The 15,335-nt window shown below is 41.4% G+C and overlaps 1 protein-coding gene across 1 annotated transcript in view; it reads right to left on the minus strand.

The window, feature by feature from the left end:
- The window catches only part of N4BP2 (NEDD4 binding protein 2), a 63,356-nt gene that overhangs the window by 24,642 nt on the left and 23,379 nt on the right, over positions 1-15,335 (minus strand). The window contains exons 7-11 of the mRNA XM_008055588.1: positions 10,631-12,981; positions 9,664-9,749; positions 8,496-8,541; positions 7,152-7,348; positions 1,846-1,964 (exon numbers count right to left, since the gene is read on the minus strand). Coding sequence (XP_008053779.1) covers positions 1,846-1,964; positions 7,152-7,348; positions 8,496-8,541; positions 9,664-9,749; positions 10,631-12,981 — 2,799 coding nt within the window. The remainder of the gene's footprint in view (positions 1-1,845; positions 1,965-7,151; positions 7,349-8,495; positions 8,542-9,663; positions 9,750-10,630; positions 12,982-15,335) is intronic.

Genomic DNA, 15,335 nt, shown 5'->3' on the forward strand with positions numbered 1-15,335 from the left:
AAAAATCAGCCGGGCATGGTAGCGCATGCCTGTAATTCTGGCTACTCGGAAAGCTGAGGCGGAAGAATCGCCGGAGCCCAGCAGGTCGAGGCTGCGGTAGCCGGAAGCAGCCACTGCACTCCAGTCTGGGCAACAGAGTGAGGCTCCAACTCAAACAAAACAAAACAAAAAAAAACCAACAACCTTGCAAACTGAATCTGAAAAACAAAAAAATCAAAGTTAAAAGAAAACTTATTAATGTTAATATCCTTCCAGTCTGGGCGACAGAGTGAGACTCCAACTCTAAAAAAAATTAAATAAATAAATTAAAAAAAAAAAAAAAAATTTTACTATTTATTTATTTATTTTGAGTCAAAGTTCCACTCTGTTGCCCAGGCAGGAGTGCAGTGACATGATCATGACAATCACAGCTCACAGCAGCCTGTCCTGCTGGGTTCAGGCAGTCCTTCTACCTCAGCCTCCTGGGTAGCCAGGACTACAGGCGTGTGCCATCAGTTGTTGGATTCTTTGAAGAGATTCTTTGAAGAGATAAGATTTCACTGTATTTCCCAGGCTAGTCTCAAACCTCTGGTCTGAAGTCGTCTGCCCTCCTTCGCCTCCCAAAGTGCTGTGATTACAGGGTTGACTCACCGTGCCCAAACATCATTAGCTATTACAATTTTAAATGCACACTTTCTGAACTAATAGTTTCACTTTCAGGAACAACGACATTATCCATGTATTCAAAGAAATATGTCCACGGTTGCTCACTGGAACGTGGTTTTCAATTTTTCTTACAATCAGAAAGTCCCTTAACAGAGGCATGTTTAAATCAATGATAGTACTTTTCAACTAGAGAATATTCTGTAGACCTGAAAAAGATCAGATCACTACGTATGAAAAGGAAAAATAAATACCAGCAGAACTACAAAATGGTAAATAAAATAAAACCTCTTGCTTGGTGGAATACATGTGCCCATATAGGCACACGTGTGTGTACATACCCTTTAGCACACATATGAAAAACATTAAAGAGGAATATGCACTATTCTGCTAGACACTGCTCACTTTCTGCATTATATGTACGTTAGATTTCAGCTGTTTATAAGGCAGGGTCCCCCTCTCTTATCTGAGTTTCACTTTCCTTGGTTTCAGTTTCTCAAGGTCAACCTCAGTCCAAAAATGTTAAAAACACAGTGGGGCCTCCATATTCAATTAACCTCAGATCAAAAATATTCGGAGGAAAAAAGGGATGGCTGCACCTGGAAATGATTATGTTCAGACTTTTTTTCTTGTCATTATTCCCTAAATAACACGATATAACAACTATTTACACTGCATTTACATTGTACTAGGCATTATAAGTAATTTAGAGATAGCCAGAAAGATGTGCATAAGCTATATGCAAAATACTATGCCATCTTATACAAAGAACTTGAGCATTCATGGATTTTGGTATGGGGAGGTGTCCTGGAATCAATCCCCACAAATTCTAAGGGACAACTGAATTTTCGGGGAGATGGGAAGAGAGACCACATTCACATAACCTTTATTACAGTATATTGTAATAATCATTCTATTTTTATTAGCTATTGTTGTTAATCTTTTACTATACCTAACTTATAAATTAAACTTCATCATAAATATGTTTGTATAGGAAAAAACACATGATATATAGGGTTCGGTACTATTTGTGGTTTCAGGCATACACTGAGGGGGGGTCTTAGAATGTATTCCCCACAGACGAGGGGCAATTACAGCCATATTATTGTTATCAGAAAAATAAAAATAAAAGCATTAAAATGCATGGCCTATGCTTTCAGTGACACCAGAGCAGAAACTACAGATAATCTTCAGAGTACTCACTTGTGGTCCTTGAAAACATCCACCAGAAAATTCTGGTCAATGGTTGGAAATAACTTAAAGAGCTGCTTCTCCTTGAGTTTGGTGGCTAAATCTTTTTCAGACGTAAGTGTCTCTCTTTTCTAAAACCAAAACACAAAAATTATCTTTAAGATGAAATGTATAATATTAGCAAAGTTGAACATAAGCATGGTTATTTAGTTCCAAAATGACTAATAATTTAAAAGCAATCAGAGATTTCTTCAGACTGAAGGTTGAAATTAGTAATATAGGCATTCTTATATAAAGTATTTTTGCAAAGTATATGAAGTTACTCATAAACATGTATATATACACACAATCCCACACGTACATAAATATATACACGCACTCTCAAACAAGAACATCCAATGCATTCAATCACATTCTATTAAAAGGATGAAGATATAAGCCGGGCGCTGTGGCTCATACCTATAATACCAGCACTGTGGGAGGCAGAGGCGAGAGGACTGCCTGAGCCCAGGGGTTTGAGACCAGCCTGGGCAACATGGTGAGACCTCACCTCTACAAAAAATAAAAAATAAAAAAATATTAGCTGAGCGAGGTGGCACACGCCTGTAGTTGCAGCTACTTGAAAGATGGGGCGGAAGGATCAACTGAGGTCAGCAGGTCATGGCTGTGGTGGCTGTGAGCATGCCACTGCACTCCAGCCTGGGTGACAGAGTGAGACTCTGATTCAAAAAAACAAAAAACAAGCTGGGCACGGTGGCTCACGCCTATAATCCCAGCACTTTGGAAGGCCAAGGTGAGAGAATTGCCTGAGCCCGCAGGTTCGAGACCAGCCCAGGCAACTTGGCAAGACCTCATCTCTACAATAATAAATCAAAAAATAAGCCAGGCATGATGGCAAGTTCCTGTAGTTCCAGCTACTTGGAAGGTTGAGGAGGAAGGATCGCCTGAGCCCAGCAGGTAGAGGCTTTAGTGGCTGGGCAACTTGGCAAGACCTCATCTCTACACTAAATCAAAAAATTAGCCGGGCAAAGTGGCACACGCCTATAATTCCAGTTACTTGGAAGGCTGAGGCAGAAGGATTACCTGAGCCCAACAGGTCGAGGCTGCAGTGGCCATGAGCGTGCCACTGCACTCCAGCCCAGGCGAGAGTGAGACTCCGACTCAAAAGAAAATAATCAGTATATAAATACATGCCACAATATCCTGGACAATTATTACTGAAGGTGGGCCACAAATTTAGTTCTGAGCCTCTTAGTGGCCAAAGCAAAGGGAGAAACAAAGACTCTCAGTGTCCATAAAATGAGAACAAAGCAGTTGCTCAGAAGTACAGCTTTTTCTGGTACTGAGACCTGAGAGATACTTCTCCCATGGGTTCTCATAAAAGGGACACTGTATGATGCTGGGGGACAACATGCTCAAAAACATATTCTCCTCAATGGGCAAAAACTACAATGTACAAATAAGTTGCAAACTCAGACTGATAGAAAAATCTTAGAATTCACAATTAGCCAGGCTCGGTGGCTCAGCCTGTAATCCCACGCCTTTGGGAGGCTGAGGCAAGTGGATTGCCTGAGCCCGCGGGTTCGAGACCCACCTGGGCAGGCGAGACCTCATCTCTACAATAAAATCAAAAAAATTAGCCAGGCATGGTAGCATGCGCCTGTAATTCCGTCTACTCGGAAGGCTGAGGCAGAAGGATCGCCAGAGCCCAGCGGGTCGAGGCTACGGTGGCCGGGAGCGGCAACTGCACTCCAGTCTGGGCGACAGAGTGAGACTCCAACTCAAAAAAAAATTCACAATTATTTTTAAGTTTTTCACAAATATAGTCATCCTAAAATAATGGTATAAGAACTGCCATGGTATTTGTCACAAAGTATATCTGGATCTGCTCTGTTAAAACTGCCAGTCCAAAAGAACTTTCTTAAATTATACTACTTTAATTACAACACAGGCTATGGTAAACATCCTTAAAGTGACAATTTGTCAACATCACGATGTGACTAAATTAATTTGTGTTTGCTACAAACATCCTAATGTTGAAGGATAACTTTCTACACAATTTCAAAGACAATAAAATGACTCTGAAAATTTCTCAATATAAAAACTACAATCCTGGAAAATCCTAGAATAGTTATTTGTTCTGAAGCTTTACCATATGTAGGCCACAGATAATATCAAACAGTAATAAGAGGAACCATAAGACTGGCAAGAAGTCATGAAAAAAGGTCAGACAAAGCTGAACATATCACGAGAGTGACAGAAACAAGCCATCTCAAGAACTAAAAATAGGTCAAGTTTTACTTAAGATATGCATAAATCTAAACTGACTAAAAAAATTCAGTGATCTGATTTTGAGCTGTAGTCTCACTGTTACCCAGGCTGGAGTGCAGTGGCACACTCATGGCCACAGCAGTCTCAACCTGCTGGACTCAGGTGATCCATCCACCTCAGGCTTCCAAGTAGCTGGGACCACAGGTGTATGCCACCACACCTGGTTAATTTCTTGATTTACTGTAGAGACGGGTCTCGCCAAGTTGCCCAAGCTGGTCTTGAACCCTGGGCTCAGGCAATCCTCTTGCCTTGGCATCCCAAAGTGCTGGGATTACAGGCGTGAACCACTGCGCCTGGTAATCTGATTTTGTAGCAATCTATCAGGTCATAGTTTCTAAACTACAAATTCTGGTTAACATCAATGAACTAAAAACTAATGACCTTGATCATCTTACAATGAATTATTCTATTCATGTATTACATGCAAAGTTGATTTTATACTGTTTACTTCAAAGTATATGTACAAAGTATATTTATCCACTGGGGACAAAGAGGGGGGAGAACCATCAAGAAATTATTCGACTGGGCGCTGTGGCTCACACCTATAATCCCAGCACTTTGGGAGGCTTAGGTGAGAGAATTGCCTTAGCCCACAGGTTCAAGACCACCCTGGGCAACTTGGTGAAATCTCATCTCTACAATAAGTCAAGAAAAATTAGTTGGGCATGATGGCACATGCCTGTAGTTCTAGCTTGTTGGAAGGCTGTGGCGGAAGGATTTCCTGAGTCCAGCAGGTCGAGGCTGCGGTGGCCATGAGCGTGCCACTGCCCTCCAGCCTGGGCAACAGAGTGAAACTCCGACTCAAAAAAACAACAACAACAACAACAAAATTTTAAAAACCAGCATTTATATATTAAAAACAGAAATTATCTTTCTGAAGCTATAATGAAAAGCCTTTGGCCCCTTGGAACAAAGTCATTCAGTTTCTATTACCCAACTCACAAAAATCACTTACAGGAGAAAAAAAATGCCTTAGCTTGTGAAGTCGAAAGATGCTCATTTGTTCACTAATATAACAAAATATTAAAGGTTGGAACAATAAAGATCAGTTCCAGTGGTGGAAAACGGCATTTCAATAAGTATCATGCCATTTGGGCCTAAGTGGTACAATTTTTCTTTAACTTTTTAATGAAACAGAAATTTAAACACACATTTTTTGTGTGTGTGTGTGAGTTAGAGTCTCACTCTGTTGCCGTGGCTGGAGGGCAGTGGTACGCTCATGGCCATTACAGCCTCCACCTGCTGGGCTCAGTCTTCTAAGTAGCTGGAACTACAGATGCAAACCACCACGTCCAGCTTATTTTTTTATTTATTGTAGAGAGAAGGTCTCATCAAGTTGCCCAGGCTGGTCTAGAACCTCCTGAGCTCAGGCAATCCTCTCGCCTTGGCCTCCCAAAGTGCTGGGATTACAGGCTTAAGTCACCACGCCTGGCTGACGTTTATTTTCTCAAAAAAAAAAATAAACAGAAACTTCACTTTACTTTAAACTTTTATCCCTTACGTCAACATATCTAATTATAGGAAGCTGTAAGTGAAGTTGGTTTCTTTTGCATTTCTTATTAGTTTGTTTTAGTATTAAAGAATTTTAGAATCAAATGGGAAAAAAATCTGAGAGATTATTTAGCCCAATTCTCAAGGGCAAAAAAAAATAATTTTTAGATGATGATCTTAAAACATTTCTATCCTCTTTCTCATTCATTTGCTCAAAGGAGCACCTTTATACTTGGCTGCATACACAGAACTAGGACATAGGAAGAATGGAGGAGTTTCTCCACCATTGTATTAATCTTTACATTTAGCTTATTAATTCAATAGGAAACATGCTACCATTCCCACCTTTGCATCCTATCGTAATCCAAGGCATGATCTCTTCAGTAGAGCTTACAACTTTAGTGCTGTGTTAAATAACCTCTTCAATGTATGCATGTATTAATTTGGAGACGTTTCTTTTCTTTTTTTTTTTTTGAGTCGGAGTGTCACTCTGTCACCCAGGTTGGAGTGCAGTGGCACGCTCACGGCCACCACAGCCTCAACCTGCTGGGCTCTGGCAATCCTTCCATCTCAGCCTCCCAAGTAGCCAGAACTACAGGTGTGTGCCACCACAGCCGACTAATTGTTAGATTTTTTTTGGGGGGGGGTTCGGAGTCTCACTCTGTTGCCCAGGCTGGATGTAGTGGCACTCTCACAGCCACTGCAGCCTTGGCCTGCTGGGCTCAGGCAATCCTTCCACCTCAGCCTTCTAAGTAGCCACCATGCCTGGCTAATTTTTGTGATTTGTTGTAGAGACAAGGTGTCACCAAGTTGGCCATGCTGGTCTCGAACCCCCGGGCTCAGGTAATCCTCTCGCCTCAGCCTCCCAATGTGCTGGGATTACAGGCTGAGCCACCGTGCCCGGACTGTTTGATTTTTGTAAGCTGGTCTTGAATCTCCAGGCTCAGGCAATCCTCTTACCTCTGCCTCCCAAAGTGCTGAGATTACAGGCATGAGCCACCATGCCCGGCTGTTTGAACTTTTTTTAACTGAAAAGAAAGGGTATTTAATTTTTTAATTCAAGTTCATAAACTTTTAAAATTTTTCTCTAAAAAACTGTATCAAAGATAGACACATCTCTAATAATAAGACAGATATTTCTTATTACTAAATTAGATATAAAATTATCTTTAAATAAAAGAATTCTTTCATGTTTTTCAAGAAGTAAAAAATTACAGAGATAAATATTAAAAGCTAAGAAAGATGTAGCTTATCACCTGCAAAACTGAGTCTAAAACAGCACACATTTAACATGGATGGCTTGTTGTCAAAGAGTACCAATTAATTTTAAACCTCCAGCTTCAAATTGTACTTGATATTTTGCAATTTTAACATTAACTTCTATCAGGTTACATATGGTTTCCAAACTAGGAATTAAGAGATTCGCATGAAAATCACAAAGTAAATACACACAATCAACTACAGTCAGAGACAATAGCATTGATCTTAACTCATACCAAATCATGTTTTTCCTGAAAGATCATTTCTTCTGACATGATTTCTCGGAGTGACACTTTTTTAGTTTGAGTATTCCAATGATCCAGGAAGGGCAGCATTTCATCTGCTGCTAAAGTCTTCATTAATTTTTTGTCTGTACTCTGAGATGACTTTTGTTCAGAATTATCAAGATCAATATGTCCAACCAGGGAAGGATCTAGAAAGCAGTACAGATAGTGTCATGCTCACAACAGCAAATGTTCAAATTATTCACGTGTTACATCTACCTCAGAGAGACCAAGGAAACACAATTTTTTACTTCTCAATTTGTAAATATAGCACAACTCTGAAATTTCAAAATACGCCTTCATGTCACTGCAAGCAAGAAATGAGATGTGTTAATGTAAGGAGGAAGGTGAGCCAGCTCAAGTTGCAACTAGGACAGCTCTGGTCAGCTCTGTCCAACCATCTCAGGTCTGAGAAGGTCAATCAATATTCTGGCACACCCAGAATTCAGGCATACAATAAAGACAGAGCAAATAACATTCAAACTAAGGAATGGAACATTCTAAGACATTCATGGTAAAAGAATTTATCACTATCAGAATTTAAGGTGTAACATTTCAGCATCTCTAAGGGCCATACTGACACATTCTGATACACTCTTTTGCTTTCCTGGGGAGTGAAGAAACAGAAGACACTGGCATTTGTACACCACGGCACCCTTTGGGCACCTCAAGCCCTCATGGCCTTTGCACTTGAAACTATGACATGAGTACAGATCTGACCAAAGCAGGTTCTAAGAACTTTCAAGTTGGAGCTCCTTGCCTTGATCCCAGTGTGGAGTGGACAGAAAGGCATCTGGACAGCACAAAAGGAGGCCCCTCATGGACAGACCTGTCCCCTGCAATAGGCACTGCAGACAATGCATATCTAGAGAACACATCAGGAACCAAACACCGTCAAGGTACAGGATGTATGTACCAGAAGAGCAGGCCGAGGCTGACCTCTATACTCTAGCAGTACTGACATCAACAAGAATTTGGAAGTGCCAAGTAATATTCCCACGGTGCTTCCAATCAAATATGTGAATATCTTATTGCTCTCAAATCAAGAGTTTTCCTCCACGCAGAGCAAAACCTCCACAGGAAACACTCACACAATAAGCTTTTGTTCTGCTTGAGGTTTTATGTTGCTTTATATTAACATCAAATATCAAGTATTTTTAAAGAATTTTTATTTGCAAATCAGAATGTGTGGGTAACATATTATGTGGAAGTATATTTAGAATGAGTTTAAATTCAAACACACGCACCAAGTTTCAACACTAGGACAAGAACACTAGAAAGACACACATGTCTTACCTTGTGTGGATTTGTCACAGGACACCTCTTCTTGTCTCTGTCGCTCCTAAATGCAGAGGCAGGGCAGGGATTGGCAAAGAAGGGGCACGTTAGTAAACAAGGTTCTAAAGTTCTATGATTTTCCTCTAAAAATCATCTCTTCTCACATAATTGTAAACCCTTCTTACTAAATCCAAGTGAAACAATAAAATTAGGTAGTAAAAATTATAAAGCCTAACTACATCTGTGTATCATTCCACCAATAGGGCCCTTATGCTGTACTCTTTTTTTTTTAAGTTGGGGTCTCACTGTGTCGTCTGGGCTGGAGTGCAGTGGCATGATCACAGCTCACTGTAGCCTCAACGTCCTGGGATCAGGTGATTCTTCCTCAGCCTTTTGAGTAGCTGGGACTACAGGTATGTGCCATTATGCCCGGCTAATTTTTAAAATTTTTTTTGTAGAGACAAGGTCTCTATGTTGCCCAGGCTGGTCTCAAACTTCTAGGCCTGCCTTGGCCTCTCAAAGTGCAGGGATTACAAGTGTGAGCACCATACCCAGCCTATGCTGCATTTTTAAACAAACTGTTTTTGAAGTTTAATCAATCAACATTACAGTCTCCACTTTATGGAGAAAAAAAAAGAAAGAACAATCACATTGAGCTCCATTGCTAATTATATAATTCAGCTAATCTGTAAATATCTAAAATACCAAGAAAAAAAATCAGTAATCTGTTAACTGGTAAAAGTTCACTCTCTCTCCAAGTCAAAATTCACCAGGACTCTTCTAACTTGAAGCCAAAATTCAATGGAACACTTTCATATAACATGGTAGTTTTTTTTTTGAGTTGGAGTCTCATTCCGTCTCCCAGGCTGGAGTACAGTAGCACGCTCACAGCTACGGCAGCATCGACCTGCTAGACTCAGGTGATCCTTCTGCCTAAGCCTTCCAAGCAGCTGGAACTACAGGCATGCACCACCACATCCGGCTAGTTTTTCTTGATTTATTGTAGAGACGAGATCTCATCAAGTTGCCCAGGCTGGTCTTGAACCCCTGGGCTCAGGCAATCCTCTTTCCTCAGCCTCCCAGAGTGCTGGGATTATAGGCATGAGTCGCCGTGCCTGGCCTAACATGGTAGATTTTACTGAAAAGAAAAAGTAACAAAATGGGCAAATATGGAGAAGTCACTGACCATGACAGACTCTTCCCATTTCTCATGGATCGCTTTGGCCAGGTTTAGGTCTATGTGAACCACACAGTCTTCAGCTGTCAGAGACCCTTGGGAGGAGGAAGGGGTGGAGAAAATATAATCATTACTCATTATATAGCTGCAGAAAACGTGCTCAACCACCTTACACAACACAAAACTAACCTGTCTTATTAATTACAAACTTATATTTCTACTTACCAAATGCCTTGGATTATTTGTTATATGCTATATTATTGTTTCCACCCTTCTTAAATGGAGCAATTATACAAAGCTTCATAATAAATCTATGTAAGCTATTCATTTCTATTAGTCTAAATATATTTACTTTATTCATCTCTATTAGGCAAGACCTTTCAACCTGAGTCCTAAAAAATTAATCTTGACTTCAATGTATCTGGAGTGGTACTGAAGGATTCAATAAGGTTCATCTGGACAAATAAGCATGAGGAAAATACCAGAGAAAACGTTCAACGCATGTATGGCTATTTTTTTCCAATTATATTTTTTTAAATCCTCTAGAAACAAAAACAGGCACTACTCTTCCATGTCAGTCAACATAGGAAAAAAAATTTTTTTTTTTTTTTGAGTTGGAGTCTCACTCTGTCGCCCAGACTGGAGTGCAGTGGCTGCTCCCGGCCACCGCAGCCTCGACCTGCTGGGCTACGGCGATCCTTCCGCCTTAGCCTCCCGAACAGCCGGAATTATAGGCATGCGCTACCACGCCCGGCTGACTTTTTGATTTACTGTAGAGATGAGGTCTCGCTGCCCAGGCGGGTCTCGAACCCGCGGGCTCAGGCAATCCACTCACCTCAGCCTCCCAAAGGCGCGGGATTACAAACTGAGCCACCGAGCCCAGCTTGGAAAGAATTTTATAATCAAAACAGAGCGTTCTTTAGTTATAGACTCGTCACACAAAGACATACATGTAGGCGATGTGCTTTTTCCTTACCTGTATCAATACCAACAGGGCCAAACAATTCAGTGAGTTGAAAAGCCAGTTCAGGGGGTAACGTCAACTCCAGGCAATTTATGGTCAGAGACTTAGTTGTCCCTGGAGTGGGACTCAGAATCTCAGTTTCATCTTCCTCACTAACTCCAGCCCACAAGCCACTCCCTGCCATTAGAATTTTCTCCATTCCCTGCTCATCTCCATTCATGAGTTCTGTGTTGGGAACCTTGACATGATCCGTTGGAAGATCTTCCTGTTCCTTTATTTCAAGAGAGTCAGTAAAATAAATGTCTTCACTTAACTCAAGATTTGAAGTATGAGATACAGAGTTTAAAATATCAGACAAATTTGAAGAATGTACATTGTCTCCCAATTCTGTGACAAGATATTTTTCCATCTCACTCACATCACTAGGAGTAGCAGCTTTTAGGCTATCTGGGGAAGACTGCTTAAAGCTAAATAAAAGCTCGGACTGACTGTTAGGAAGCGTTTCCGTATTATTCTTTAGATCTACAGCAGCATTGGGAGATGTGTTTGTTAAGAATTCAGGGTTTTCAGGAGTCCTGGCTCTTACTTCTGCCTGCTCTGAGTTCCTCTTTTCTGCATCACAGTTACTGACACCAATTCCATGGCTCAACTCTGGCAAAGAAGAATTCGAATCATTGGACGCTCCGCTTTGGCTATTCACTTCTTTCAAATTCAATCCCAGAGAAGATGGCCCCATTGGAGACTCATCATATGTTTTTTGGAAATTCTCAAATTCAGTGTCCTCACATAATTTAGTTTCAGAATCCAACAAAAGGCTTGTGGCCCAAATAATATCCTTATTACACCGCTCATACAAGTCTTTCAGGGCTTCTGATGAAAAGAATCCAAATAGTTTACAAAGAACGTTCAGGTTTTCAGACTCATCAATGCAGGTGAGCTCACTTTCTTCAACATATGTGCTTTTATCATGCATGGCCCTGTATGGAATTGTTTCTTGAGCATCTGATTTTGTGCTACTGTCGAGAGCTTTCGGCTTAAATCCATCTAATCTTCCTACAAATACTTTGACAGACTCTGAAACATTGATTTTATTCTTTTCTATTTTCCATAAGAGAGCAAAGTCCTGTGGTTCAGTCTGGGTATACACGCCTCCTTCTGTGCCAGGGACCCCTTCAGGCATTCCCTCTGGAAACTCAGCTACAGTCTGTGATCCCACCACTTCCGGAATACATGGCATATGACCAGTAGAAGCATGAGGCAGTGATGTGCTTTGCCCATGAATCTTTTCACTTAGACTAGTCTGACTCTCACAGGGCATTTCATTGGGTGGCATTTCAGGATTTCTTAGTTTGGAGTTATCTAACGTTAATTTTTCAGGGCTTGTACCCCAACAGGCTTCACATTCTGTGTCTAAGGTTATTTCACTCGTATTGCTATTCGTTCCCATTTGTAGGTTGGGCTCCTTTAAACCAGTTCTCGGCATTCTAGATCTGTGTTCCCTCTGAGCCAAAGAATCAGATGGAGGCCAGTCGCCCACCATGTTGAATGAGGGCTTTGTGGTATCTTTGTGAGCTTCATGTGGTTGGCTATTGAGGGGTTCTGAAGCATCAACAGGCGGTGACTTCTTGCCACCCTCCACACTGTCATGTGGAGAGCCTGGTGGCTCGACAGACTGTCCACTCACAGGAGTACTATCCTCTAATACCCTGTGTGACCGAGGACGACGATGCTTTTTGTCACTTACAACAGATGATGCTTTTTCAGCTTTTCGGTTCCTTTTTGTCCTCTGACTCATAGTCTTGTCCACTGGCCAGTCACCCACAAAACTTGGCAGCTCATGTGTTGGGAACTTTTCCAAAGCTGACGTGCTTGTTTGTTTCTCAGAGGCTTCTTTTTTAAAGGTTGCTCTCTCTTCCAGTGTTTCTCCAGCAGAAGAGCTTTCACTTTGAAGCGGAATAGTGCTAGTAAGACCACAGTCTTCCTGGTTATTTTCGCCACAGCAAGTACTCGGTGCTGCTGTCTCTACAGAACTCTCTGCATCAGGCTTATGACACTCTCCTGCAGGGACCATTTCTACTTCCTGTCCTTCACTTCTGTCCGTTGCTTGGTCTTTGTTTTCAGAGTCAGAAAAACACGTGTGTGGAGTTTCCAGAAGGAAAGTACTTTGACTGCTATGATTCAAACCACTTGTTTCTGTTCTCCCTTGGTTTAAATCTGCATCAGGGAGATGCGTACTATTCTCAGGTAATGTCATTTCTTTGGTCACTTCAAGGTTCGTCTCTTCACTTAACTCTAGATGCTTCAAAGATGAGGATAAAACATTTTCTTCTTTTTCAGAGGTAATATCTTCACTGACTCTTGGGCTGTAAAAACATTTTTTTCAAGTATTATGAGCAAGCTTCTTCATGCTACCATTAATGCTATGATTTAATTTAAAGAAGCATTCGACTTCTTTAATATGACACCAAACAATCATTCTGAAAATTTTAGAAATAAAGTACATTAAAATTATAAAAGTTTGGTTGTTTGTTTTTTTTGTCAGAGTCTCACTCTGTCGTCCAGGCTGGAGTGCAGTGGCTCATGGCCACCACAGCCTCAACCTGCTGGGCTCAGGTGATCCTCCCACCTCAGCCTTCCAAGTAGCTGGGACTACAGGCGCACGCTACCATGCCTGGCCAAATTTTTTTTGATTTATTGTAGAGCCGAGGTCTCACCAAGTTGTCCAGGCTGGTCTCAAACCCATGAGCTCAGGCAATCCTCTCGCCTCGGCCTCCCAAAGTACTGGGATTACAGGCTTGAACCACCACACCCGGCTGCATTGTGCTTCTTTAATATGATACATAACAATCACTCTGAAAATTTTAGAAATAAAGTACATTACTACTATAAAACTTTTTTTTTTGAGTCAGAGTCTCACTCTGTCACCCAGACTGGAGTGCAGTGGCATGCTCACTGCCACCACGGCCTCGACCTCCTGGGCTCAGGTGATCTTTCCACTTCAACCTTCCAAGTAGCTAGAACTATAGGCACAAGCCACCATGCCCAGCTTGTGATTTATTGTAGAGACGAGGTCTCACCATGTTGCCCAGGCTGGTGTTGAACCTCCTAAGCTCAGGCAATCCTCTTGCCTTGGCCTCCCAAAGTGCTGAGATTACAGGCTGAGCTACCACACCTGGCCCAAAAAAAGAAATTATAAAAGCTAAACTTGATCTTTCCCTAATTTACTATGAATACATTGTTTTGTTGTAACTCCATTACCTAGCATGATACTTGGCATAAAGCACTCAAGCTTTCTTGAATTGAATAGTATACATGAGATTTTCAGTTTGAGTGTTTATTATGCATTAAATATTAAAGTGAAGGCTCTGAATTTGTTCTCAGAAAAGAACATCACTTCCTGGCTTCTTTCTGACCTATTTAAGATTAGCATATGTAATAAAACCAGGTCTGTCTCTAACATAGTCTATCATTTGCTATATATGAAAACTATTTACAAAGTCAAAAACAGCCAGCCAACATGAAAGGTAGAAGGATTTTCATTTGAAATGTCATGGATTTTTTTTTTTTAAGGTAGGCACAGTGGCTCAAGCCTGTAATTCCAGCACTTTGGGAGGTCACGCAAGAGGATTACCTGAGTCCAGGGGTTTGCGACCAGCCCTAATCATAAAATTAGCCGAGCCAGATGGCATGAGCCTGTAGTTCCAGCTACTTAGAAGGCTGAGGCAGAAGGATCACCTGAGCCTAGCAGATGGAGGCTGCAGTGGCCGCCATCTATAAATAAATAGATACACAGATAATTATTTTAAATATGTGGAGTACAATTCAGGGTTAGCTATACAAATGTTCATTATGCAGGCAGTCACGTATTTTTTAAAACCACTTTCGATGCCGGATGCAGCGGCTCACACCTGTAATCCCAGCACTTTGGGAGGTGGAGGTGAGAGGACTGCCTGAGCCCATAGGTTTGAGACCAGCCTGGGCAACTTGGAGACACTATGTCTCTATAATAAATCAAGAAAAATTAGCTGGGCATGGTGACGTGCACCTGTAGTGCCAGCTACTTGGAAGGCTAAGGTGGTGAAAAAATTCCCCTGAACTCAGCAGGTAGGGACTGTGGTGGCCGTGAATCTGCCACTGCACTCCAGTCTGCAACAGACTGAGATACTGACTCATAAATAAATAAATAAAACCACCTTTGATGTTAATTTCAGACTCAGCACTTTTGCGTAATCATTAGACTTTCAACTTCAGTGAGTTTTTCCTTATCCAATTTGTTAACTCATATCTTCTTTTTAAAAATTTTTTAATTCTAGGAGCTCTAAGAGCCCAGCTCTCACTCAAAGTCTTCCTAAGTGAAATTGTACCTAATGTTGAGTTTTCTTTGTGCCAGATGATGTTCTAAGTCCTTTAGATGCACTAATTCATAATCCTTATGAGCTTTTTATGAGCACAGTTATATTTCAGTGTTTGTTTTAGAAATGCATAACTGAAGTATAAAGAGATTACATAACTTGTCAAAGATTTGAGATGTGAACCCAGGAAACACAGCTTAAGAGTTCATGCTCCCTGAGCCCGCGGGTTCGAGACCCATCTCTACAATAAATCAAAAAATCAGCCGGGCGTGGTAGCGCATGCCTGTAATTCCGGCTACTTGGAAGACTGAGGCGGAAGGATCACCGGAGCCCAGCAGGTCGAGGCTGCGGTGGCCGGGAGCAGC

This window comes from Carlito syrichta, unplaced genomic scaffold (genome assembly GCF_000164805.1).
Source record: "Carlito syrichta isolate Samal-C Ts95f unplaced genomic scaffold, Tarsius_syrichta-2.0.1 Scaffold301888, whole genome shotgun sequence".
Classification (NCBI taxonomy): Eukaryota; Metazoa; Chordata; class Mammalia; order Primates; family Tarsiidae; genus Carlito; species Carlito syrichta.